Source organism: Canis lupus, chromosome 2 (assembly GCF_003254725.2).
Source record: "Canis lupus dingo isolate Sandy chromosome 2, ASM325472v2, whole genome shotgun sequence".
Classification (NCBI taxonomy): Eukaryota; Metazoa; Chordata; class Mammalia; order Carnivora; family Canidae; genus Canis; species Canis lupus.
In genome coordinates, this window is record NC_064244.1 from 72,205,527 (window position 1) to 72,231,789 (window position 26,263).

General features: G+C 53.1%; 1 protein-coding gene across 3 annotated transcripts in view; it reads left to right on the top strand.

The window, feature by feature from the left end:
- Positions 1-304: 304 nt before the first annotated feature.
- Positions 305-26,263, top strand: part of CRYBG2 (crystallin beta-gamma domain containing 2) — a 43,585-nt gene continuing 17,626 nt past the window's right edge. Inside the window, exons 1-19 of one of the 3 annotated variants that reach the window (XM_035712899.2) lie at positions 305-428; positions 1,993-2,720; positions 8,344-10,903; positions 11,341-11,388; positions 11,476-11,588; positions 11,757-11,886; positions 13,698-13,837; positions 14,662-14,788; positions 15,033-15,068; positions 15,402-15,538; positions 15,725-15,851; positions 16,139-16,278; positions 16,376-16,502; positions 16,735-16,767; positions 16,858-16,970; positions 21,236-21,365; positions 22,892-23,031; positions 23,371-23,494; positions 25,346-25,504. In XM_035712899.2, coding sequence (XP_035568792.2) covers positions 8,399-10,903; positions 11,341-11,388; positions 11,476-11,588; positions 11,757-11,886; positions 13,698-13,837; positions 14,662-14,788; positions 15,033-15,068; positions 15,402-15,538; positions 15,725-15,851; positions 16,139-16,278; positions 16,376-16,502; positions 16,735-16,767; positions 16,858-16,970; positions 21,236-21,365; positions 22,892-23,031; positions 23,371-23,494; positions 25,346-25,504 — 4,329 coding nt within the window. In that variant the 5' untranslated portion in view covers positions 305-428; positions 1,993-2,720; positions 8,344-8,398. The remainder of the gene's footprint in view (positions 429-1,992; positions 2,721-8,343; positions 10,904-11,340; positions 11,389-11,475; positions 11,589-11,756; positions 11,887-13,697; positions 13,838-14,661; positions 14,789-15,032; positions 15,069-15,401; positions 15,539-15,724; positions 15,852-16,138; positions 16,279-16,375; positions 16,503-16,734; positions 16,768-16,857; positions 16,971-21,235; positions 21,366-22,891; positions 23,032-23,370; positions 23,495-25,345; positions 25,505-26,263) is intronic. The other 2 variants (XM_049098641.1, XM_025447752.3) reach the window with 2 other exon arrangements.

A 26,263-nucleotide genomic window follows, 5' to 3' on the forward strand; every position in this document is an offset into this window, starting at 1 on the left:
AAGAAGACCACTTGAGCACCATACCGAAGGCTCAGCTTGGCACTGGGAGGGCCTCAGCAAATGGCAAGTCTTTGAATTATTGAGATGCTGTCCTTTTTCTATATTCTGGCCTCGCTACAGACCTAGTCCTCGCTTTTGTCCTAAGTTCATCCCTGTCTCTTTCTCTCTTTTGGAGGAGTAGACAGCTGTGGGAGGGAGCAGAGGGGAGGCTGCTGTGTAGACCCTGCCCCACTCCCAAGGGTTCAGGACCTCAGCCTGCCTGTGTGCCCTGAGTGAAGTGGGCGAGGGCCCCAGGGTCCAGTCTGAGGGTGAGAAAGGAGGAGGTTACTTCACTCCTTTCCCTGTGCTTCCTTCCTAGGCCCTGGGGTGGCCAGAGCTGCCCTGACCTGGCCCAGGGCCTGGGCAGCACCAGCAATGTCAGCCTCCAGGTAAGAGTGAATCTGAAGCAGTAGGCGGGGAGGGGGTTTCAGAAGCTCTGGGAGGGGCTGCGCAGGCCCTGAGAACCCTGAGTTCTCTAATCTTCCCTCTGCCACTGATTCACTATGTGCCCCTAGGCAGATCATTCCCCCACCTCAGTTTCCCTATCTGCAAAATGGGAACAATGCCACTCATAGTTGTTGTGAGAAAGAAAGTCATGGATGCAGGACCTCCAGCGAGGGGCCTAGATGCTCTGGAAGCCTGAGCTTCCTAATGCCCAGGCCCTCGGGGAGGAGCCCCCTTTCCATACTCCCTCAGCTTGACCTTGTCTCATCTTTGGCCCCCTTTCCCCACTTCCTGGCACAGCACCTCAGGGGTGAAGCTGGACCAGTGGTCTCACTTACTGGCCACAATTCCCCTGTCTTCAGTGGGGACTTGAGCCATGGCTTGAACAGTGACAGGGTGTCCTCCCTTTGGAGGAGCAGAAGGCCTCCTCTGGAGGTGGCTCAAGCAGCCATGTGTCTGCGGTCCTGAATACCATTAGTAATTACTAGCATTTAATTGAGTGCTCATTATGTGCTGGTTACTCTGCGCGGCTTATCTCCTACTATCTTCACAACACTCCCAGGAAGCAGGTACTGTTATTATCATACCCATATTACACACTGGGAAGCTGAGATTGTGGCTAGGAAGTAGCAGAGCTGTGATTTGAGCCTGGGTTGCCTCGCTCCAGCCCCCCATGTGAATCACAGTGCCATCCTGTCTCTTGAAGTATTCAGCCCTTGGGGAACAAGAGGCTGTACCTATTTCACAGATGAGTAAATAGAGGTATTTGGGATCAAGGGCCCCTGCTAGGAGGACTTTTGAGCCCAGACCTGGCTCCTCTTTTACCAAGGACACAATCCTGCCCCTGAAGATTAGTGGTTTGGGGAGTAGTGTCCATAATGGGTGTGGAATCCCTGGCCCTCTCCCTTCACTCACTCACATGGCCAGGCTGGGCTGCAGGGAAAGAGAGCAGATGGAGATTAGGTTTGTCCCACTTTCAGGGGAACCCTCTTCCCTGGCTCCCTCACGGCCCATGTACACCTCTATGCCCAGGTACCTCCTCCTGGGTGTGCTTGGGATTCTCAGGCTGCGAGGTACTGGGTGTGGGGGCTGGTGGCTGTAAGCTCTCTGGAAGCCTGGAGTGGGCAGAGGCCATAGACACTTGTAGCAGGCATGCCCATGCAGTCCCCAACCCCCAGAGAAGTTGCTGCCGAAGGGCCAGAGGTCTGTGGATGCCTGGGAAGGTGGCCGTTGGCCTGAGAGTTGGGCCCTCACTGAGTGACTGCAGTCAAGTGGGTGTCCTCTCTGGGCCTCACTTCCCTCAGATTAGAAGCAGGAGAGTGAGTTAAATGCTGAGGTCCTTCCCAGAGCTCTGCCCTTGTCCAGTTCTCATGACCTTTAGGGCAGCTCTGCTTGATGTCAGAGCTCTGTTCAGCTTCTCCTGTGCCAAGGAGGGCAGTCAAGGGTGTTGAGAGGTGCTTGGAGGGCGAGGAGTGCTGTCACCATTCTCTTGCTTTTGCATTCCCTTAGGCCCAATCCCACAGCTGCTCGGAATGGGACCTTCAGGCGGGGAGCCGTGGTTCCTGGCTTTGGAAGAGGCGACACAGCTCTGGGGAGTCCACTCAACCCCTGGGGCGCCTACAGAGGCCAGCGGTGGGCAGTGCTTCCGACCTGGCCAACTACGCCTCCGTGGGACGGGAGAGCCTGGCACTAGCGGCAGAGCCTGCTGGTGCCAGGTGCCCCTCATGCCCGGTGCCAGCTCCTGGATGTTCGGAGCAAGGAACCCCAGGTCGCACTGGCCTGCAACCCCCGTACACTGCCCCGGAGGTTCCTCTGAGGCCTGAGCCACTGGGCAACCTGGAAAACCTGCTGCCCCGCCCAGTGTCTTTCCCCGAGGCAGAAGGGGCAAAGGGCGAGCCTGTCACACCGGAGCCAGCCCTGTCAGATCCAGCCCAAATCCTACGCGAGTGTCCCTCTGCCAGGAAGACCCGCTACCACATCACTATCACCCTACAGGGGCACGGGCAGGCACCTGGGGAGGAGGCTGAGGAGCCTAAACCGGCCCGACCAGCTCTCCACCCCTGCGGCCCTGAGGAATCCAGGGGCTGGCAGGAGCCTCCCCAGGGGCCCCGCCCCATCACAGGGTGCCTGACAGACCTGCCCCAGGAGCCCCGGCGGAGAGCCCCACTGCACCAGGAGATCACAGCCCAGTGGCAGGAGCTCCAGGGCCACTGGACGCCCGGGTCCCCACGCGGACGGTGAGTAGGGTCAGTCCCCACGTAGGCCGACAACGAGAGCGGCAACTGGCCTGGCTGCCCCCTCTTGGGTCCCTGCCTGGTCTCTGGGCTTTTCCAACCCAAGGCCCATTCATTCAGCTCCCTGGGCGTGAGCGGACTCTGTCCTGACCACCCAGCTCTGCCCTCCTCTCCCTCCCCTCATCTGCAAGCTACCTCCGGGGAACTAATGCCTCTCTCCTTCTCTGTCAACCTGAGGAGGAGGAGGATAGCTTGTCATGGAGGGGAGGAGGAAGGGTCATCTTCTCCTCAGCAATACCCACCCCTCCTTGGTTCTGTTTAGGACACCACAGACCCAGCCTGGGGATAGGTGCCCAGCCAAAGTGCTGGGTGTCCCGGGACAAGCTGCTTAACCTTTCTGGGCCTTGAGCTGTTGAATAGATTTGGTAGCTGGAGGTAAAGAGGGAGGAGGTGGTCATGGGACATGCTTTGAACTCCAGGGAATTGGGCCGCTGAAACAGCAGGGATGCTCATTACTAACGCCTCAGTCGCAGCAATAATTACCCCACCTGGCTCTGGGGTGGCGACCACAGACGAGCCTCGAGGTTCCCAAGCCTCAGTTTTCATTTGTGTTAAAATGACTCTCCTGGATCTGTCTGGTAGGCCCAGAGGTAGAAGGGTGGGTCCCTTAAAACTCAGGAGGGGGTGATGTCTCTAGGGCCACCAGGAAGGGGCACTGGGCCTTATACAGGGCCCTGAGAATTCCTGAGGATGATGGTGGTGGCTGTTACTTATGGCTTCTTTTCTAAGCATCATTCTTTTTTCTTTTTTCTTTTTTTAAAGACTTCTTTATTTTAGAGAGGGTGTGTGTGTGTGTGTGCACGCACGCGTGCACACGCGCAGGGGAAAGGCAGAGGGAGAGGGAGAGAGAGAGAATCTCAAGCAGACTCTGCCCTGAGCGTGGAGCCTGACTTGGGGCTTGATCCTATGACCCTGAGATCATGACCTGAGCCAAAACCCAGAGTCGGGCACTTCAGTGACTATGCTACCCAAGAGCCCCCTAAGCATAGTTCTTTTTAATCCTCAAAAAGCCCCATGAAGTAGGCCTGATCTTGCTCACTGCCCCCATTGCCATAAGGAAACTAAGGTTCAGGGAGGTTACATCACTTGCCTAAAGTCAACTAGATTGGGAAAGAAGACGTCAGAACTTGAACCTGGAGGCCTGTGGCTCTAACCACTGCTTTCTCCTGCCTCTCCCAGAGGCTTGGTGGGCCCTGTGCCGCCAGTAGAGGGTTGAGTGGCTGCTGTAGTGGGTTTTCAGTGACCCTGTGGAGGTAGATTTGGCAGCATCAGGAATGCCCAGGCCCCTGGGCGGGAGTCAGGGTACCTCATTCTGGGGTAAGGAAGAGGGAAAGGCGGGAGCCAGGCTGGCTCAGACACCTGCTCTGGTGCTCCAGCGGGGAGAGAAGGGCTGCAGAGAGAGGGAGAGTGGGGGGAGGAGGCAGGCCTTGGAGAAGGAAGAAGCAGTAGGTTTAGCTGAGGGGACTCGGGCTCTACCTGCCACTCCCGGCTATTTTGGGACAAGGTAGCTAATGACAGACTCTGGCTGGAGGCTAGGCTTGCTTACAGAGGCAGGAAGCGGACCTCCAGGGATATTATCCTTCTCTGACCCCTTTCTGGGCAAAGCAGTCTCTGGGTTAGGATGGGCAGATGTTGGTGGGGGGCGGCGGGGATGTGGGACAGAGTTGGGGCTGCAAGTAGGATTGTGTAAGATATGTATGCATTTGTGTGTGTCTGTGTTCAAGTGCAGGCAAATATCAAGAGGAGGAGGAGGAGGGCTGTGTGTTGACCATGTGTCCTATGACTGTGGGCATGTGTTACTAGGTCTGTGTGTTTCTGTGAGTGTGTGACTTGTGCGTCCACCGTGTCTCAGAGTGTCTTTAACTTTGACTCTGTGAGTCTGACCCTGTTGGTCTCTGTGTCTGTTTTTGTGCCCGTGTGACTCGGTGGGTCTGTGTGTCAGCGTGTGCCTGTGTGACGCAGCATGTATTTGTGGGCCTGTGGGCCTGTGGACTGGTTTGGCCTAGTTTGGGGGTGACTCACAGGTAAGCGGGGAGAATCCAGGACTTGTTGGATTAGACAAGGCTCTTTCCCACACTCCCCCCACCCCCTCCTCAGCCTCTCCCTTTCCCGGCCCCACACACCTAGTTTGGAGGTCACAGTCATCCTGCCAACAGATCCATTTCTGGTCTGGGGCCCCAAAGAAGAGAGAGCTCTGGGAATGAGGACTTCTGCTAGCCTAGGAGAGGCATCCTGGGTCATTAGGGTGTGTCTTCAGAGCAAGGACACAAGGGGGCAGCTATATTCAGGCAGATTCCAGCACAGTTTGAAGAACACTCCAGCAGTCATGACTATCCAGGGATAGGACAGGTCAACTGTCAACTGGTGACCTCTATATCCCTAGAAGTATGCAAGCAGAAGCCAATGACCACATGTTTATGGAATGAGTGACTGGCAGGGGTGTTGTTCAGGGGCTGGGCTGGCTTGAGAAAGGCATGGAATTCTGATTGCTAGGAGGTCATTTACGATATCTGATCTGATGACCAATGGCTTCCTTTGAAGATGTTCTCTTGATGCTTTGCCAAAACCAATAGGGCCTTCCAAATGTGGCTCCTGTTTTTTTTGTTTTTTTTTTAGATTTTATTCATGAGAGAGAGAGAGAGAGAGAGAGAGAGAGAGAAGCAGGCACCATGCAGGGAGCCTAATGTGGGACTCGATCTTGGGACTCCAGGATCATGCCCTGGGCCAAAGGCAGGCACTAAACCCCTGAGCCACCCAGGGATCCCCTGTGGTTCCTGTTTTTACATCTAATTCTTTGACCCCTGAACTCCTAGATTACCATCTTTGGGTGAACCAAGCCAGGGCCTAACACATCACGTAACACTGGATGAACAAATGAATGAATCAATCAATCAATGACTTAGAAACCCAGTCTCTGCCATTTAATGTTAATGTCCTCAGGGGCAGGGAATCTCAATGGAACCCTAGTACTTATTATTGCAGAAATAAAGAGGAGACTCAGTGGGGGGCTCAGTGATAGGTTGAAGCTCCTTGTCTGGAGTCTCAGCAGGCACAACAAGGTTCTATTAGAAGGAAAGGGGCTCCTCAGTGAGGGGGGTGGGGAGAGGAGCCTCAGCAAAGGGCTCTGATGTGGGGCCTCAGATGTCTGGTTGTGTCCTGCTCTCAGGAATTCTGGTCTGGGGAAAGGTTTGGAGATTCATGTCAGGCCCCTCCCTTCCCCATATGCAAGGATTTTCCAGGGCCACTCAGATCCTGTCATAATTTCCCATGGTTCTGGAGTCAAGTCAGGCTTCCCTAGGCCTCAGCCCCTTTCATCTCTGTTCCTCATAAAACCTGAGTCACTTCTAGGGCCACAGAGCAGGATCAAAGTTCTGGGTTCCACCAGCTTCTCAGGAGGGAAGAAAATAGAGGTGGGGGAGGGGAGTTGGGGGAATGGGAGCATTTCTGGCCTTAATGTCCCTTATAATGGCCCGAGGGGCTGCCTCATGAGAGAACTGGCCTGGAGATGGGCTGGCCCTGAGGCTGAGGATGAATAGCCTGACCTCTTGGATCCTTGGGATCTGAGAATAGGGTTGTCCTGTTCAGCACAGGCTGGAAGTTGGAGTGGGAGCTGAGTGGTCCCTCCAGCACTACTGTGGCCCCCTTTAAAAAGTAGAGCCTCCAAACCATAGAGTCTCTGTTCACCAAATAATTAACGTTAGGGAGTTTACTCCCTAATGATGGTCAGGTGCTTAAGGTTGGGGTTCAAGTCTTTTTTTTTTTTTTAATTTTTATTTATTTATGATAGTCACAGGGAGAGAGAGGGGCAGAGACACAGGCAGAGGGAGAAGCAGGCTCCATGCACCAGGAGCCCGACGTGGGATTCGATCCCAGGTCTCCAGGATTGCACCCTGGGCCAAAGGCAGGTGCTAAACCGCTGTGCCACCCAGGGATCCCTGGGGTTCAAGTCTTGCCTCTGCCACTGTGTGTGATTCTGGGCAAGTTTCTTAACCCCCCTGAGCCTTTTTTTGTTTTCATCTGCAAAATGGGGAGGTTTGTTTAGAAATGGTTCTTTGAGGTATCAAATACATGGGATTCTTTTGAAGATTCACTAGGACAATGGACATAAAGCAGTTAGCAAGGTGCTCCGTCCTGAGTAAGCCCTAAGCCCTCAAGAGATGGCTATTCTCGTTATTATTACTATTACTATTGAACCAGAGAGATTCACCTGAGAGTTTCTAGAGAGCTTATTGCTACTCCCTACCCATTAAAGGAGATAATAGAGACCCAGAGAGATCAAGGAAGGGTTAGGAAAAAAAATAAGACCCAGGCTCCAGCCCTCAAGGAGCGAATGTGAAATGTGCTTGCTGAAGAGGCTTATGGGAGTAGCAGGATGTGCTCAGAGCCTTGGCCTAGTGGACAGGAGGGAAGATGCCCGGACACGGATTCAAACGGGAATTCTAACCACAGCCCGGCGGCTTAGCAGCTGCACCGCCCTGAGCCAGTCTCTTCTCTTCTCGGACCCTCGGTTTCTTCATCTGTACAGATAATCACAGAGGAGAAAATTGAGGGAAAGTACATTCACAGGCAAAGTGCTGTGTGCTGCTGGGCTTCATTCAGACTCACAGGTGCACTTAGGCTCCAGCAGCTGTCACCACATGCTCTGCCCAGCACAGGTGTGCATGCCCGTGAACATTTGCTCACAGTTTTCCAAGGTGATAGTGGGAAATTTTTGTTTTGGGTTTTTTTTTTTTTTTTTGAAGATTTTGTTTTTTGAGAGAGAAGGAGGGAGAGAGAGGGAGAGAGAGAGAGAGAGAGCGCAGAAGTGGAGAGGAGCTGGGGAGGGGCAGACTCCCCACTGAGCACAGAGCCTGATGCGGGGCTAGATCCCAGGACCCTGAGATCATGACCTGAGCCCAAGTCAGACGCTTAACCAACTAAGCCACCCAGGTGCCCCTCCAGTGTTTTTGTTTTTAAGCAACTTGTCATTCTTTCTCTCCTATTGGACTTGGACAATAACTATGAGACACATACCCTTAGTATTCCAGTTTTGTGACTGGGGTCCCTGAAGCTTGAAGGGGAGAGGTAGCTGGCCCAGGGTTATTCAGCTAGTAAGCAATAGGGTCAGGGGAAACTTGGCTTTGCCAGAGCCCACATCCCATCTTTCCTTACCTTGCCTTAAAATTATCAGGGACAGGGTCAGAACAGTTGCCTGGTTTCCTAATGTTTGGCTTCTGGAGGACTAGACCCAGGGCTCCTTGGGGCAGAGTCATGGCCCTATTCACAGACCAGTGAATCCAACCCATATGCTTTTTTGCTCTCTCCCCTCTGTCTCCTTCCAGGCTCGGGCCTCAGCTTCACCCCTTGAAGGACTCTGGCATTGGGGATCATCTGAAAGTGGGGAGATGGTGGGAGAGCTGGGAGTATCATGCCCATTTTACAGATGAAGAAACAAAGGCCCAAAAAGTCAAATGACTTGCCTGGGGTTACTGAGCCTGAGCTTGGCAGGGGTAGTTACTCTGTACTGCTGAGAGCCACCCTCCCCACCCCTTGACCCTGTCTCTCTTCTTCCTGGCACCATCTGCAGGGAGCTGGACCATACTGAGCCAAGGACATCTCTGGACAGGTTGCTGGGGCCCGACATGGAGGGGGCAGGTGGGCCCCCGGCTCAGGCTGAGGCCCCAGTGGTGAGCACCACACTGGCGTGGCGTCGGCCCCCTGCCCAGGAAGAGATGAGACACCGTTTTCACAAGGTGTCCCTGGTGTCGGGGGCCCAGACAGAAGCCCCCCGGGAGGAGATGTTGGAGTACAGCCACGGTCGAGAGGAAGTCAATGGCTTTGCAACCCGGGCAGAATCGACTATAAGTTACAAGGGACCCCGGGATGGGGCCGGCTCCAAGAGCTTCCAGAGCCACGGGCCCATCTTTTCCAAGAAGTACACGCTACTCCCCAAGGAGAAGAGGCCAGTGGGGAGACGGAAGGAGGCCGTAGACCAGGGCGACAGCAGCCCCCAAGAGCCCAGGACTGAGCAGGCCAACCCGGAAGCCCTGGCCAGGACAGAGCTTTTGGTGCCCCTGCCCGGGCCCCGGGAGCCCAGCCCCCACCCGGGCGTCAGCCTCAGCAGTGGGAGCCCCCGGAGCCTCGAGGAACGCCGGGTGACGCGCACCGTGCAGACCACCGTGGTGGTGGGAGGGCACGTGGAGCGGCGGGTGAACAGCTCCGTGACCGTGGGCCCAGGGCCGTGGGGCGAGGCCCAGCCCAGGGGCCGCAATGTTGTTCGCGCAGTACGGGCAGTGGTCGTGAGCCCCCAGGCCGAGGGCTCCCCTACCCGCAGTCAAGCCCGGGAGCTGCTAAGTAGCCTCGTACCTACTGAGCGGAGCCCCGCTGCCAGCCGGCTTCCCAGGCCCACGGCTGTTGTGCCAAGGAATCCGGGTCTGGGTGGCCCAGGGGGCGCGGCCTCGGGGCAGCTGCCTGAGCTGGGGATGGCAGAGCCAAAGGACAGATCTGCTCTGGGCCCTGCAGGCAGCTCGGAGGATGGTCACCCGCCTCCGAACCAGGACGTCCCTGCAGCTCACCCAGAGCAAGACCAGAGCCGAGCCCCTGAGGTCCTAACGCGGCAAGGAGCCTCCGGGCCCACCCAGCCCTCTCCCCAGATTTCTCGGAGCCATGTGTCATTACCCTCCTCTCTCGGACGCCAGACTCCTACTCCCTCCCTGGACCCAGAGCACCCCCCAGAGCAGCCAGCGGTGCCCACATACCCCAGGACCCAGCTTACTCTCAAGCCCAGGGTACCCCAGGCGCTGCCCTCCATAAAAAGGGAGGGGCTCACAGATCCCTCTGTTGTCACCAGCCCACCCATGGCGAAGAGCGAGGTGCTTGTTACCGGCCCTGGACAGTCTCTTGCTCCATCCTCTACAAGACGGAAGGCTGTCCCTAGCTCAGGAGCGCTTTCGGCTCCATCCTCCCCGGGGAATAAGCTTGTTCGGGACTCTGAACATGTCCCTGTCTTCTCCCTTACCCAGGCAGAGGTGGTGGCAGGCCCTGCTGCTCCTGCTGCCTCATCTCCCAAGCCAAGCAAGGTGGTCCAGGCCCCAGCAGGCAGCCCTAGCACCCCAAAAGAGGCTGTCCATGTTACTAAAGGTGACCTTGCTTCTTGTCCCAGCCAGGATGAGGCTGTTGAAGGCCTGACCACTTTCACTATCCCATCTCCCCAAGAGGAGGAGATTGTTGAGGGCTCCAAAGTGAGCCCCATCGCATCTCCCACCCAAAAGGAGCTTGTCCAGGATCCTGGTGCTCCTGCTGCCCCATTTTCCACCCAGACAGTGATTGCCCAGGACACTGCTGTTCCCCCTGCCCCCTCCTCAGAGGGTAAGGTGTCCCCCAGCCCAGGAGGGCCCCCTGCCTCAGTGCTGATAAGAGCAGAGGCCAGCCTGGAGTCCCAAATTGTCCCCAACTCCACTGAGGGCGAAATGCTCCCAGAGACATCCAGGGAGGAGGAGGAGGTGGCCCTGGCTGCTGACATGGAGATGTTCCTGGATACTCTGCGGAGCATGGAGCCGCCCGAGATCCTCCGCACTCACCGGCTGCCACGAGCCCCCCGGTCCTCCTACCTGGCCATGTATGCTACGCTGCCTGCCATCGAGGAGGACCAGCCCGGACCATGGGTGCTGGGACCCAGCCCCCAGGAGGTGCCCACACTAGAAGGGAAAGAGGAAGAGGAAGAGGAGGAGGAAGAACCAGAGAACCCCTACCTAAGTGACGATGAGAAGCTCCAGCGCAGGCAGGAGAAGGCCGGGCCTAGCCCCTCCTGGGACTCTCGCCCTGCGAGGCCCCCCCAGGTCTCTTGTTCTCCTCTGGAGATGATGAAGAAACATGTAGCAGATGCCAAGGGCCCCCGCCCAGAGCTGGGGCCAGAGTGGCAAGCAAGCAGTAGGCCTACTTCTCGTCTTGGAGGCAGCCTTCTCTTCAGTGGTCTGGTGTCTGCCACCCAGGAGGCCCCCATCTCGGAACCACTGGGCACAAAACTATCTGCTCTGCCACCCCACGTGACACCTGGAACCAGGAAGGTGCCAGGACAGCTGCCCCTGCTCTGCAGCGAAAGGCCACCACCAGAGAAGCCTGCTTGTGCCCAGCCCCTGGTGGGGTGGGTGAGTGAGACCTTGGATGAGCAAGGGAGGGTGCCTGACCTCATCTGGGGCAGGGTTTGGGTGGCATGAGCACTGTGGCACTGGGAACAGAGTCTGGAGAGGCCAGAGGCTTGGATCTGATGTCTAGTTCAGGGTGACCTTATATAAGCCACAATTTTCTGGGCCTCAGTTTCCCTATTCACATAGCAGGAGGCTTACAATTTTGGAATCCAAAGGGCTTAGTGGCTCTGATCTCTTGGAAGCTGGGGAAAGGGAGTGATAGGCACCTGCCCCCTGGGATGGGTGATGAGGTCCCTGGAGTTAGTGACATCCTCTGTGGGCAGCTCTTTGGGTATGGAGGCCAATAGGGAGCAGGTGGGATCCTTGGAATGACAGGTTGTGGGGAGGCAGTAAGGAAGCCACACCATAAGACTTTTTATCACCTCCCTCCATGCCAGAGCCCAGCATTGAAGATCCAGGGCAAGCTGAACACCAGGCCTGGAAAGGTAGGGGGGAAGGCTGTGGGGAGGGGGAGCAGCAGGAGGCGGGGACCCGGGGACAGGGCCTGAGGATTCCCTCTGCGTCCTCTCCAGATGATCCTCTTCTCAGAGCCTGGCTGCCAAGGCAGCAGCAGGGAGGTCTGGGAAGACACTGCTGACACCTCCAGTTGGCCCCGGGTGGCCTCCGTGAGGGTGGTTCGAGGCTGGTGAGTGCAGGCTGCCGGGGCGAGGCAGGGGGCTGCTTGTGGACCTACAGGATTTCAGAGCAATGAGATGTACCTGGGCCAACCTGACGGAAACCCCCTCAGGCACCCCCCCCTGCTTTGTGGGTACATCCTCTACCCACCCATGACCCTGGGTCTCTGTGCCTACAGCTGGGTGCTATACGAAGAGCCAGAGTTCCGGGGCAGGAAGCTGGTTGTGCCTGAAGGAGATGTGGATTTAGGAGCCCCAGGGCCAGCGTGGAGCACCCAGGGCATTGGCTCTGTGAGGCGGGTTGTCCGGGTAAGTGGCTGGGAGCGGGGACCAGATGCTCCCCAGGCCCTGAGGACGGGGACAGCCTAGGTGCCTGCAGTTGGAATGGCTAGGAGAGCTTATATGGGTGAGGAGCTTAAATGGGGCTTATTATGGGGTCACCTATAGATTCCTGACCTCAAAGCTATCTGGGGAAGAAAGGAGTTCTGGGGTGCTTGGCCTGGCTTGGGGAGGCAGGGGGCAGATAGAGGCCAAGCCCCAGTTTGGGAGAGCAGCCTGGGAAAGTATGAGCTGGACTTGGAGAAGGATTCAGTTAGAGCAACAGAAATGCGCGGGAGTGGCTATGGGTGCCAGCCCACCCCCCAGGGCCCAGGATCTCAGGCCCACAGTTAGACCCAGGGTGCCACAGCTGTTTGCTCATTTGCTCACCAATGCTGGTTAATGTCTGCTGCATGCCAGGCACCATGCCAGGCAATGGGTGGGTGGGGAGATCTGCTCTCTGCCCTGCAGGACTCATGGTTGAACTAGGGTATGAGGGTTGGACTTGAAGCAAGAAAGCCAAATAATCAGATTAGGGGTTTATAAACATCCCTCTGGCTACCAGGAGGAGAAATCTGGGACTCAGGAAGGCCAGGCAGGGCTGTGATTTCCAGGTGAGGGGCACCTCTGACTTTGGAGGGAGAAGTGTGTAGTTTGAAAAGGCATGGTCAGTGTTATGGTTTCGTATAGTTTTTGACAAAACTGTCTTGGCCACTAGAGACACAGAAGAGAAAGCAGTAACTCTAAAGGCAGGACCTATCAGACTTTTTTTTTTTTTTTTAATTGAAGTTTGAATAACTCCAAGACAGTGCTGTTGCAATACTCCTGGTAAGAGGACGAGAGCTGACGAGTCTTAATGAGGGCAGTGGCCCAGCTATGCAAAGGAGGGAATAGTTTTGAAAGCCTCTCCGGAAACACACAAATGTTTGTAGACAGTTTATTGAGAGCTTCTCACGATAAATTCATCTTCATGTAGGAGGTAACGAGGAGTAAGAGAAAAAAAAAAAAAAAAACAAGAGCTTTGAAGTCAGGTGGGGGACCTAGTTTGATTTGATTCGTTCAGCATCGATTGGGCACCTGGTGTGTTCTAGGCATGTGGGAGGTGCTGGTTGCAACACTGAACAAAAACCATATTGCTCTGTTCTTTACCCTGCTACGTACAGGCTTTGTGCCCAAGGGCAGGCCGCTTAACTTCGCTGAGCCTCACTTTCCTAGCCTGTGAATGGAGTAATAACTCCTGTTGGGAGGGCCAACTGAGATGGAGTAGGACATGCCCTTACCACAGTGCCTTGCACTCAGTAGGTGCTTCATAAGCATCTGATGAAGCAGCGAGGGAATGACATGGTCCTGGCGGGAAAGAAACACCCAGAATGCAGAGAGGATCCTCTGCTGCCTGGGATAAGTTGCAGATAGAAGCCAGTCTGGACTAGGGCAGGAATTGTTTACAAAGGAAGAGTCAAAGTTAGATCTCAGGAAACAGTCAATCCTACTTGTCTCTGGGTTGGAAATCAGGGTACCCAGAGGCATGGTACTTGGCAGGCTCCCGCTGGGAACTTTGGACCTCTGGTGCCAAAGGTCCAGCGCCAAAGAGAGGGCTTTGGTCTCAGGCTTGTCTGGCCCACTTTGCAGAGAACGCCCCAGTTACCCTCTGGCTTCTGTGGAGATGTCCACAAAGCGTTCCCAGAAGCGCTCTGGAGCCCTGGTTGGACACAGTTGGGGAAGCAGTTACTGGCAGGGTGTGGGGGGTGTTCTCTGAGGAGCACTGCTTTACACTTCTTTTTCATCCCTCTTTCCTTCTATAGGACTACAGTACCCCAGAGATCATCGTGTACTCTGAGAAGGGCCTCAAGGGGGAGCAAGTGGAGCTAACCGATGCCTTGGAGGACACCCAGGGCCTGGAGAAGCCCCTACAGGCCGCATCTGCCACTGTCTCTGCAGGACTGTGAGTCTGGGCTATTCTGGAAACCCTTCATTTTACATTCATTGTTCTAAGTGCTGGGGACACAGAGGTGATGGGACACAACTCCTGCCCTCAAGAAGTGCTTAGTCTACTGGAGGGGACAGGCAAGTAAAAAGACAGTGGCGATCAGAGTCCTGGTATGGGGCAGCACAGAAAAGCACCGAAGCAGCCTGAGGTCAGAGAAGCCTCCCTGGAGGAGGAGACACCTCAGCAGGGGTGAGCCGACCACAGAAGAATCTCAGCATAATGAGAGCAGGGCATGAGGGACTTTGTAGGTTTTGTTCACTACTCTCTCCCTGATGCCTGAAGCAAGGGCTGGCACGGGGTAGATGCCCCTAAATATTAATGAATTAATTTAATGGGGAAGAATATACCTAGTGGAGGGAACAATACCTGCAAAGGCTCAGAGGTGAGAGATCTAAGCCTCAAAAGTTGAATCTGGCCCAACCAAGCAGCAGGTGGGGAGATGTGAAGACCAGGAGTATGATCAGGGGACAGATCAAAAGGCCTCTGTGCAGCTGGGCTATCTTGTGGGGGCTAATGGGAAGCTACTGGGGGTCCCTAAGCAGGTATGTGTGCAGGAAAGAATTCTCCAGCTGCTGTGTGAAATTAGAGCGCGCTGGGCCAGAGGAAGAGGGATCAGTGGAGTGGCTACTGCAGATTAGGGGGTCCTGAAATATCCTCCAGTGTCCCCTTGATGGGGGCCTCTTCCCCTAAAATTCCTTCTCCCCTCTAAACTTCCCCCCATCCACCAATCTGTGTCCCTGGGTATCTGGGGTAGAGCTGCCTCTCTGCCTCCTCCCCAGGTGGCTGCTGTACCCCAAACCCTCCTTTGAAGACTCTCCCTGCATTCTGGAGCCTGGAGAGTACCCGACCTTGGAGGCCTGGGGTACATCTGACCTCAGAGTGGGCTCCTTGAAGCCCATGAGATTGGTAAGGGGCAAGTGGTCACAGGTGACCTTGTCCTGCAATTCTGGGGGAAGAAGTAGGGCCTGGGGGCTCCTGCTGAGCATGGGATGGAGAGGGAGGCGTGGAATTAGCCCAAGGGGTGAGGCAGAGGGAAGACAGAGGGTTGGCCATTTTTAGGGGTCTCAGGATCAAGTAAATCCTGGGTTGCCAGCCCCCATCTGTCTTCTTTCACCTCTGGGCTGGCGCCTCAGCTTTGTCTCCTCTGCAGGGCTGCCCAAGCGTGGAGAAGCCAAGGGAGCCCAAGGTAAGAGTCTGGGCTGCACTGTCAAAGACGGCCTTTGGGTAGGGTGTGTATATGTGTGTGGCTACCTTAGCCTGGACCAGAAGACAGGAGAGGAGAGTGCTGGGAAACAAGCTGGCTCTGGGAGGGTGGAATCCTATGGGCTCACTGGGAACCGGCTTTTGGTGTGTAAGGAGCAGGTCAGAGAAGAGACAGCAGTTACCTAAGGGACTGGAGCTCAGGTTGAGAGTGGGAGGACTTAGTTCTGGGCTAATGCTGGGCAGGGCCTCCCTGGGCTGGCTGGGTGTTTCAGGCTAGATGGCTCCCCACCACCCTCACACCACCCCTTGTCCCCAGGTTGTGGTTTATGAGGCCACAGGCTTTCAGGGCCAGAGCTGGGAAGTGAGCAGAGACATCTACAACCTCCAGGAGCCAGAGGACAGCCAGAGCCCCCACCTGGCCTCTGTGGGGTCTCTGCGAGTTCTTGGGGGCTGGTGAGGACGCAGAACCTTTCCTCCTCTTTCATCCTCCCCTCTTACCTCTATGCGGGGGTGGGGGGGGGTGGGGAGGTGGGGGGGTGTTAGGGCGTGGCCCGGGCTGCCTAGGGGTGGGGCAGCTGTCTTATACATTCATGGGCCTTCCATGACCAAGTCCGCTTGTTCCCCTCCTCCTTCCCCCAGCTGGGTGGGCTACCAGAAGGCAGGCTTTCGCGGCCACCAGTATCTGCTGGAGGAGGGAGAATATGCTGATTGGTCACACTGGGGAGGCTATGACGAGGCGCTGACCTCCCTGCGGGTCATCCGGACGGTAAGCAAGGGCAACTGGGCCATCCCTCTCCCTGGGGCCACAGCCATACTCCTGCCGCCCCACCAAGTACAATCTGTGGAGGGAAGAGTTTGTTCCCTCTTTCCTAGTTCTCCTGAGTACCTGGAAGTGTTCTTGAGGTCTAGCCTCATGCCTTCCTGCTGCTCTTCCCCAGGCCACACTGATCGCCTTACTCCAAAGTCCCCTGGTGGGCTGTGTCCCCGGGGTCTGGGCACTCCCAGGGGTTTCCGTGGGTGGGCAGGAGAGACCTGACTATCCCTGGGGCCCAGGACTTCGGGGACCCGGCCCTCGTGCTGTTTGAGGCCACGGACTTCGAGGGGCACGCCGCGGAGGTGAGAGAGGCATTGCCGGACGTGGAGCTGGCGCGACACGGCCCCCACACGCAGGCCATCCACGTGCTCAGCGGCGTGTGAGTGACCCCGGCTCCGGGAGCCAGGCGCGCGGGGAGCGGTTCCCGGGAAGGAGCCGGCCCCGCCCCGCTGACCCGCGCCCCGCCCTCCCTGCAGGTGGGTGGCCTATCAGAAGGTGGGCTTCTCCGGGGAGCAGTACGTGCTGGAGAAGGGCGTGTACCGCACCTGCGACGACTGGGGCGCGGGCAACAGCGCCCTCGCCTCGCTGCAGCCGGTCCTGCAGGTGCGCGCCAGCCGCGGGGGCGGGGCCCCGGGGGCAGGGGCTCGGAGCCTGGGCGGGGCCCACCGCGGGGGGCGGGGCTGGGAGGCGCGGGCTCCGGGCGCGGGGGCGGGGCGCCTGGGAAGGGGCGGGGCTAACACGGGCCTGAGCTATCCGAGAACCGTGGAAAGGGTCGGGAAACGGGCTGGAGGCTGGTACCTTTCTTACGTCTCGAAACTTTGGGCCCTCCCTTCAGGTCGGCGAGCACAATCTGCACTTTGTCTCAAAGGTAAGGAACTGTTGGGGGGCCTGTCCCCTCTTCCTCCTCCATCCCGTTCCATCGCCCTCCACTCTCAGCTCTTCCTTTCTGTACCTGCAGATTCAGCTTTTCTCTGGCCCCGACTTCCTGGGCGACCACATCTCCTTCGAGGATGACCAGACCTCCTTGCCCGTCTCCTTCCAGCCCCAGTCCTGCCGTGTCCACGGGGGCAGGTGAGGAAGTGAGGGAGGGGGAAAGCGGGGCGCACCTGCCTGGACTGCTCAACTCAGCTGGGGAATCTGGGCTGCAGGAAGGTCTTTCCTTCAAATGATTTCTTTCCTTTGGCTTCCTTGAGATTACTTGTTCTGTCCCAAATCATTCAATCTTAAAACAAACAAAGCCAAATAAAGTTTTAACGGAAAATGTAAAGCTTGTAGATTGTATAGGATAAAGAACCCCAATCATGTTTCATCTATCCCTTTGCTTTTTTTTTTTTTTTTTTTTTTTTTTTTTTTAGTGGTGCATTTAAAATTCCCAACCCAACATAAAATTTCGCAGGTAAATACTTCAACATATATATCTCTAATAAGAAAGGAGCCTCCCCAACCCACATAGTTGCAATTTATTATTACATCTAATAAAATTAACAATAATTTCTTGATATTACCTAATACAGCCCATGTTCAGATTTGTCTCATTGTCTTAAAAAAATGCCTTTGTGAAATTGGTTTGTTTTGTTTTTCTCAGGATCCAAACAAGGTCCACACATTGCTTTTGGTCAACGCGGTCTTTAATTTATAGCCATTCCCCTCCCTTCTTTTTGTTTTATACCATTTATTTAAAGAAACTCAATAGGGATGCCTGAGTGGCTCGGTTGGTTAAACGACAAATTCTTGGTTTTGGCTCTAGTCATGATCTCAGGGTGGTGAAGTCGAGCCTACCCACACCCCCACCCCTCTGCCATAGGAGTGGAGCCTGCTTGGGATTCTTTCTCCTCTCTTTCTGCAGCCCCCCTCCTTTTCTAAACAGGAAGAAAGGAAAGAAGGAAAGAAAAGAGGAGCACCTGGGTGGCTCATTCAGTTAAGTGTCCGCCTTTGGCTCAGGTCAAGATCTCAGGGTTCTGGGATTGAGCCCCACATCGGGCTCCCTGCTCAGCAGGGAGTCTTCTCCCTCTCTCTGCTCATGCTCCCATTCTCTGTCTCTTTCAAATAATTTTTTTTTAATCTTTTAAAAAAAGAGAGACAAAGAAAGAAAGAAAAAGAAAACCAATAATTCACCCTGTAAGTTTCCCATCTTCTGAATTTGGCTGACTACTTCCTTCTGGTGCCTTTTCCCCCCTTTGTGTCCCATATTTTCTGTAAACTGGTAGATCTGGAGGCTTGATGAGATTCAGGGTGTTTCATTTTGTTGGCAAGGAGACTATATAGGTGGTACCCTATATAGGTAGTACTTCTTTTTTTTTTTTTTTTTTTTTTGAAGATTTTATTTATTTCTTCATGAGAGACACAGAGCACGAGAGAGAGGCAGAGACACAGGCAGAGGGAGAAGCAGGCTCCGCGCAGGGAGCCAGACATGGGACTCGATCCCGGGTCTCCAGGGTCACAACCCGGCCGAAGGCAGCACTAAACCCCTGAGCCACCCGGGGTGCCCTAAGTAGTACTTCTTACTACCTCATCTCAGGCACATGCCTGGTTGTCCCACTTTTAATGACATCAAGATCCCTGTATCATAACATTTGCCATTTATTTTTTTTATTATTTATTTATTTATTTATTCATGAGAGACACAGAGAGAGAGAGAGGCAGAGACACAGGCAGAGGGAAAAGCGGGCTCCATGCAGGGAGCCTGATGTGGGACTCGATCCCAGGTCTCTAGGATCACACCCTGAGCTGCAGGTGGTGCTAAACCACTGCACCACGGGGGCTGCCCAACATTTGCCATTTAAAAAAAATAAGATTTGCCATTTACGGCTCACCTCATGGTTTTAGCACCCACTGATGATAATGGCCTAGACTCGCTATTTCTTTAGAGGTTACAAAATGATGATTTTAAGATTTTTTTTTTTTTTGGTATTCCTTTTCCATATGTTAGCTGGAATACCTCTATAAAGAAGAGCTTTTCCTTTTCAACTTTTTGTTTACCTGAAATAGTTTATGCAAAAAAGGCAGTTTGATCCTTTCCCAACGATCAATTTCTCTTGATCAATTTTCAGAATAATTTCTGAGTTGGTAGGTACCCTAGCAACCTCCATAGCTGACTAATGAAATATTTTTTGAATGTTGTTATGAACTTATGGATATATTTGTAATTGAAATGCTTCCATGCATTGGAGCTACTGTTCTTTTGTGTGCTCTAATCATTCTGTCTTTGGCAAATGGGAGCCCCTTCAAATAGTCTGCTTTTGATGCAACTCCAATAGTTTGGGTTTTTTAAAAATAATTTACTTGTTTTTCTGGTACAATAAGATGCCCTGGGATCATTTCATACATTTTTGCCTGAAACTTGGAACCAGTTATCTACCAAGGGACTCCGATTCCAGTGGTATTTAGACGAAAGCTGGATGTTTCAAGACTGTAATACCAATATTACTACTAACGGTAAAAAAGCAGTGAATGCTGTTTGGGGTTTCCCATGGTTCTTTTTGTCCTCAGGACATTTACCAGGATCCCATTTGCTATGTGCAGTTCAAAATATCATTTTTAAGACCCTTGAAATAATACTTTTTATGTGGGTGGTTATGTCACCAACCTGACATGCAGTTAGGTTCATTTATTTATGTAAATTTTTAGGAATAATTTCCATTTTTACTTGTTTTTTAATGCATAAAATATTTGCAGTGTCCCTGTCTTAACTTGGGCTGCTATAACAAAATATCATAGACTGGGGGGCTTAAACAATAGGAATTTATTTCCCCTGGTTCTAAAGGCTGGGAAGGTCAAGGTACGGCCCATTTGGTTCCCTGGCAAGGACTCATTTCCTGGATGGTGAATAGCTGCCTTCTTCCTGTGCCCTCAGGTGGTGGAGAGCACTCCTGTCTCTTTCTCTTTTTATAGGGACCTGTTCCCATCATGGGTACCCACCCTCCCGATCTCCTCCGAACTTCCCAAAAGCCATCATATTTGAGGTTAGGGCTTCAACATATGAATTTTGCAGAGACACATTCAGTCCAGAGTAGCTCCAAAGCCAAGTCAATCAGGAGGATCTACTCTATTCCTTTGATCTTTCCCCCTCCTCCCTCATAGGTAATCTTTTTTTAATTCAATGTTTAGTTAATTCATCCATTGTTTCTTTTTGAAAAATATAAGCAAATATACTCTCATATGTATTTTTTAAAAGATTTATCTATTTATTTATCTATTCATGAAAGACACAGAAAGCAAGGCAGAAACATAAGCAGAGGAAGAAGCAGGGTTCCTGCAGGGACCCCAAGCCGGGACTTGATCCCACAACCCTGGGATCACTACCTGAGTCAAAGGTAGACGCTCAACCACTGAGCCACCCAGGCATCCCTCTCATATATAAATTTGCATAAAGCTATAGAAACTGAATATATTTGTTGCCCTCCTTCCCCATTTCCTTACACAAAAAGAAGCATAATACAACCTGCTGAATATACTAAAGACCACTGAATTGTACACTTTAAAAGAATGAATTTTATGGTATGCGAATTGTATCTCTGTTTTTCAAAAGGAAAGCATACTATACATACTGTTTTCCCCTTGTTTTTCCTTAGCAGTTTGGAGATCACTTTATTTCCCCTTAAGACCTCTTCCTCCAAAAAAAAAACAAAAACAAAAACAAAACAAAACAAAACAAACAAACAAAAAAGACCTCTTCCTCCTCCCTTTTTACTGCTATATTATTATCCCCTACATCCTTAGTTTAATCAGCTGTGTCCTGCTGATGGACTTTTGGGCTGCTTCCACTCAGCCGCTGCAAACAGTGCTGTATGAAGAGCTTTGTGCAGGTGTCATTTCATGTTTTTTTTTTAACAAACTTTTTTTTTTTTTTTTTTTATGATAGTCACAGAGAGAGAGAGAGAGGCAGAGACACAGGCAGAGGGAGAAGCAGGCCCCATGCACCGGGAGCCTGATGTGGGATTCGATCCCGGGTCTCCAGGATCACGCCCTGGGCCAAAGGCAGGCGCCAAACCGCTGCGCCACTCAGGGATCCCTGTCATTTCATGTTTTTGAAGGAGATTTTGAGAGTCCGAGAAATGGGATTGCTGAGTGGTTGTGCGTAGGGTTTTTTTGCTCAATATTGCCCAGTTTCTCTCCATAGGGGCAGTATGATATCATCCAGTCATTTCTGAAATCTCGACCTCAATCTCTTGCTGCAGGGCCTATTCATCCTTGACCTCCCATGGACTTGGTTGGGGAGTGGGTCACAGTCATATCTGCATCCACTCTGCTGCATCTCAGAGGGCCTGACAGGCCAAGCACAGGATGGGACAAAGTCAGATCCCTACTCACATCCCCCTACTCTTCCCCTTCCCCAGCTGGATCCTGTTTGGTGAGAAGAACTTTGAGGGTGACCAGTACATTCTCTCTGAGGGCGAGTTCCCCACTCTTACGGCCATGGGCTGCCTATCTTCCACAGTCCTGGGCTCTCTCCAGAAGGTACCCCTGGTGAGTAACCTTGTTCAGTTCCAGACAACCCCTGAGGTAGGGTGTACTGCTGGGGGAATGCCAGGTACCAAGCCTCTTCTCACTGTTGGCTAGGCTGCTGGAGCTTGAAGTCAGGCTTCTTCAGAACCACTCTGGTTCCCCTGACCCGGAGGCTTCAAAGCCAGTTCCACTTACTAGAGTTGTATTGAGTGGCCACCGTGTCAGGTCTTGGGGACACTGAAATAAATCAGACATGGCCCTGCCTTCAAGGAACCCATGACCACACTGACATAAAGATTACATTGCAGAGTGGTGTGTCCCGATATAGAGGTGGTACGGGGACAGTAGAGACTAGCACTCGGGTGGACTGGGGGCAGGCGCCAGACTTCTGACATGCGGGTTCTGTGCAGGAAGGAGCGGAATAGAGAGCCAGCTCTGCTGTGTGTGGAGGCCAGATGGGTAGGGACAAGGCAATAGGTCTGCTGCTACAGAAAGCCAGAATAAATGATGGTGTCCTGGACTAGGGAGGAGATGGAGGGAAGTGGCCCAGGCCATATTAAGAACTAGAGGCTGTAGGACTGGGTGGGCCAGCCATGGCAGCACAGCAGACAGCTGTCCACCGAGCATGTACCAGGCTCCAGGCAGTGTTTAAAAGACTTCCCAGGGCAGCCCTGGTGGCACAGCAGTTTAGTGCCACCTTTGGCCCAGGGCATGATCCTGGAGACCTGGGATCCAGTCCCACGTTGGGCTCCCTGCATAGAGCCTGCTTCTCCCTCTGCCTGTGTCTCTGCCTCTCTCTCCCTCTCTCTCTGTGTCTCTCATGAATAAATAAATAAAATCTTTTAAAAAAATAAAATAATAACATAAATAAATAAAAGACTTCCCATGTGCTAAGGCATCTAATCCCCACCGAGACCCTATGAGGTTTGTTACCACTATCACCTCCCTTTTCCAGATGTGAAACTGAGGCACAGAGAGGTGATGTGACTTGCTCCAGGCCACAAAGGCTGTAACAGGCAGAGCTGAGCTCTCCAGGGGCGGCCCAACTGCTGAGCCCAGGCTTTACAGCTACATCTTAGGCTCTGAAGGCACGCACATCTGCTTCTGAAGCCCAGCTCTAGAGACTTGAGCAAGTGGTTTAATCTTCTCCAGACTCAGTTTCTGTTCTGTTAAGCAGGGATGATAATAATAGCACATACCTTATAGGGTTGTTGAGAAGTTATGAGATCAGGTAAAGCACTTAACGCAGAATCTGGCATGTGGTAAGCCCTGAATATCTGACAACCGCTATAATTACCCATATTATCATTACTATTCTTAGAAGTACCATTTATTGGCACTGAGAAGAGGTTTGAGGTGGCATTGGGGGCTCAGTCTGAGAATCAGGGGAGACACCCAGCTGCCATTGTCCAGAGCCCTGCAGGGTAAAGCTTAGGAGGGAGGGAAGATACCGATCCAGAATTGGAGTATCTGGAATTTGGGGCCAGGTCTGGGACTGGGGCCTGGGCTCTCTCAACCTCACCCCTTCTCCATGCCCCCCGCCCCAGCACTTTTCAGAGCCTTCCATTTTTCTGTATGGACTGGAGTGCTTTGAGGGTAAGGAGATCGAGCTGGACAGAGAGGTGCGCAGCCTGCAAGCCGAGGGCTTCAACAACCACGTGCTGTCCCTGCGGATCAAGGGGGGCGTGTGAGTGTGGTGGGGAGGGTGCTGCTAGGGAGCCAGGGCCAGGTCCCTGGCCTCTTGCTCCTTCCCACTTCCCTTCCATTACCTGTGCCCCCAGCCAGGAGGGAGGGAGAGGTGCAGGCTGAGGAATGTCTTGGACCTCAGCATGGATCCTCCAGGACCCTCCTCTGCCCTGCAAACCCCAAATGTACTTCCCAGCCTCCCTCTCCTGCCTCGAGAACCCTGACACCGGGCAGAAGAGTCTCAGAATAAAAGCAAAGGAGGTGGAGAATGTTCTGACATCCTTGTCTCCTCTTCCCTGTCTGTCTTCCTCTCTGCATCTCTGGCACCTGCTGGGCCCAGCTGGGTGCTGTGTGAGCACAGTGACTTCCGGGGCCGCCAGTGGCTGGTGGGCAGCTGTGAGATCACCAACTGGCTGACATACAGTGGGACACAGAGGGTGGGATCCCTCTACCCCATCAAGCAGGTGAGTAATGCATCAGATTGTGTGTGCCCATGCCGATCTGTCTGGCCATGCATTCCCCATGTTTCCCAAGCTCAACGTTTGTGTGCCTTTGTCATAATTTTGCCACACTGTCATTCCTCTTGAACCATTATCTACTCAATATTTTTCTCTAAACCAACTCATTTTTAAAATTCACTTTATCCTTATCCTAAGGATTATTATCCATAAAATCATAGGTTTGATGTGTATGATTTTCTTTAGTTGACATTATAATAAATATGTTAACATTACATTTTTAGCGATAATGTTTATCCACTTAGGACTAAAAATCATGTCATATGAGGCTAGGAGTAATACACAGGCCTCATTCTGGGAAACACTAGAGCCATACTTGGGTTTTTCCAGGTCTGTGAGTGCATGTCTGGACCTGTTTCTGATTCATGTACATGTGCATTGATGCAGAGGCATGGCTGGGGGCGGGGGGGGGCACACGCGTGCATGTGTATATGGGCACACACATGTCCTCTGATCGTATTTCTGTGGCATGATGTCACTTGTATCTACGTGTCTGTGCTCTGGAGGTGACATGTGGTTGTGTGGGAGGTGTGGGAGGTGGTGTATGACCACACTTGCCTGTTTTTGTAACACTGTTGAGACCGTGTATCCTTGGATGAGGATATTTATGCTCCCAAGAGTCAGAGTCTTAGGACATTGTTGCTAGAAGAAACCTTGGAGGTTATCTCCACCTCTCATATTTACAGATGCAGAAATAAAGGTCCCCAAAGGTCCACCAAAGTGGACAAGGCTTTGCTCTGCAATCATGGGCAAGTACTGTCCCTCCATGGGCCTCTGTTTCCTCATCTTTAAGATGGGGATAACATAGGGGCCACCTGGCTGGCTGCAAGAGTGTGCAACTCTTGATCTCAGGGTCATAAGTTCAAGCCCCACGTTAGGTGTAGAGATTACTTACCAAAAAAAAAAAAAAAAAACCCAAATAAAGTCTTTTAAAAAAACAAAATATGGGCAGCCCCGGTGGCTCAGCGGTGTGGCGCCGCCTTCAGCCCAGGGTGTGATCCTGGAGACCCGGGATCGAGTCCCACGTCGGGCTCCCTGCGTGGAGCCTGCTTCTCCCTCTGCCTGTGTCTCTGTTTCTCTCTCCTCTCTGTGTATTCTCATGAATAAATAAATAAAATCTTTAAAAATAAAAAAAAATAAAAAAATAAAAATAAAAAATAAAAAAACAAAATATAATGGGGATGACACATATGATGTAGTTGTCTTGAGGATTTGAAGATAAATATTTGTAAAGCCCTTAGAACGGTACTTGAGTGGGTAAACACTCAACACATGTTAGCTGTGGTTCTTCTGACTGCGATTACCATCACCACGACTCAAGATTTGTGGCAGAGCCTGGTCTGATGTGTGACAACCGGGTGTCTACTTTTCCAGTATGGTCATGAGTGTGCACATCTGTGTTTCTACACGCATCCATCCCATTAGCAAACACGGAGTGTGGAATAGGCAAGGGGGACCCGTGCATCGGTTAAGACGTGTGTTTGCATGGCCACCTGTGTCTGTGTGTTTGTGTCTGCTGCAAACTTCTGCACGACCATGTGGACCATGAGCGTCTCTGCCAGCGTGTCCCTGTGCACGGGGCTGTGGGTGTCAGTGGTCACGGTGCTGGGTGGCCGTGGGTGTGCACCATGAGTGGACCTCTGACACGTGTGAAAAGAAGGGACTTAGAAGCAGGGCCAAGGAAGGAGGGCTTGTGGGCTGGAGATACTCGGGGGGTCAGAGTTGAGGGTGTCAGGTGCCCTGGTGGGAGCATCCCTGCCCGGGGACCTCTCACTCTCAGCTCCCCCTACTCACCAGCGCCGGGTTTATTTCCGCCTCTGGAATGCTGCACTGAGAGGCTTCCTGGCGGTGCCAGACCACGTGGAGGACATGAAGGCGGGCCGAGTGGTGGTGTCCGAGCCCCAAGCCGGAGGCAGCTGCATCTGGTACTACGAGGATGGGCTGCTAAAGAACCAGGTACCGGCTGAGGGGCTGGGCCAGGGACACCAGGGCCTCAGGTATCCCGAGGCTCACTGCGAGTCAGGAGCAGGCCCTGCCCTCCAGCCAGAGTGCCAGGACCCTGGGGAGGTGGAGACTGTCGGCTCGCACCCTGGGCAGTCTGGGCTCTGCTCTGGGCCTCAGTTCCCCAGCTGCAAAACGAGAGCATTGAACCAGATACTTCTAAGGGAACTCCCAGCTCTGCTATCCTGGGCCAGAACTTGGATCTTATTAATCATGATAGAATTCACTCCACACACGTTTCCTGCACACCTGCCATGGGCTAGGCCTTGTTCTAGGAGCCAGGAAGACAGCAGTGGGAAGACAGAAATGACTCCTGCCCTCCTGAAGCTTCCATTGTAGTGGGGAGAGACAGAAACCATTTAAATGAGTAAAATATCTCAGTACATTAGGTGAAGAGAAGTGCATGGGGGGAAAAATAAATGAAAGGGGAGTAGGGAATATCAGTAGCTCTGATGGGGTGGGGGGGCTTCCTAAGAAGGTGGTATTTGAAAGAGGCAACCAGGTGGGTGTCTGCGGGAAGCGTGCTCCAGGCAGAGGGAACAGCAAGTAGAAAGGCCCTGAGGTGACTAGCCAGAGTGAAGGGAGGGAGGGAAGAAGCAAGAGAGGAAGTCAGAGAGGTTATGGGGATGTGGGTTTTTGTAGGCCACTGAAGGAGTTTCCATCTTTTACTTGAAATGAGAGAGAACTTGGCTCTGTGGCAGATGCTGTGTTAAG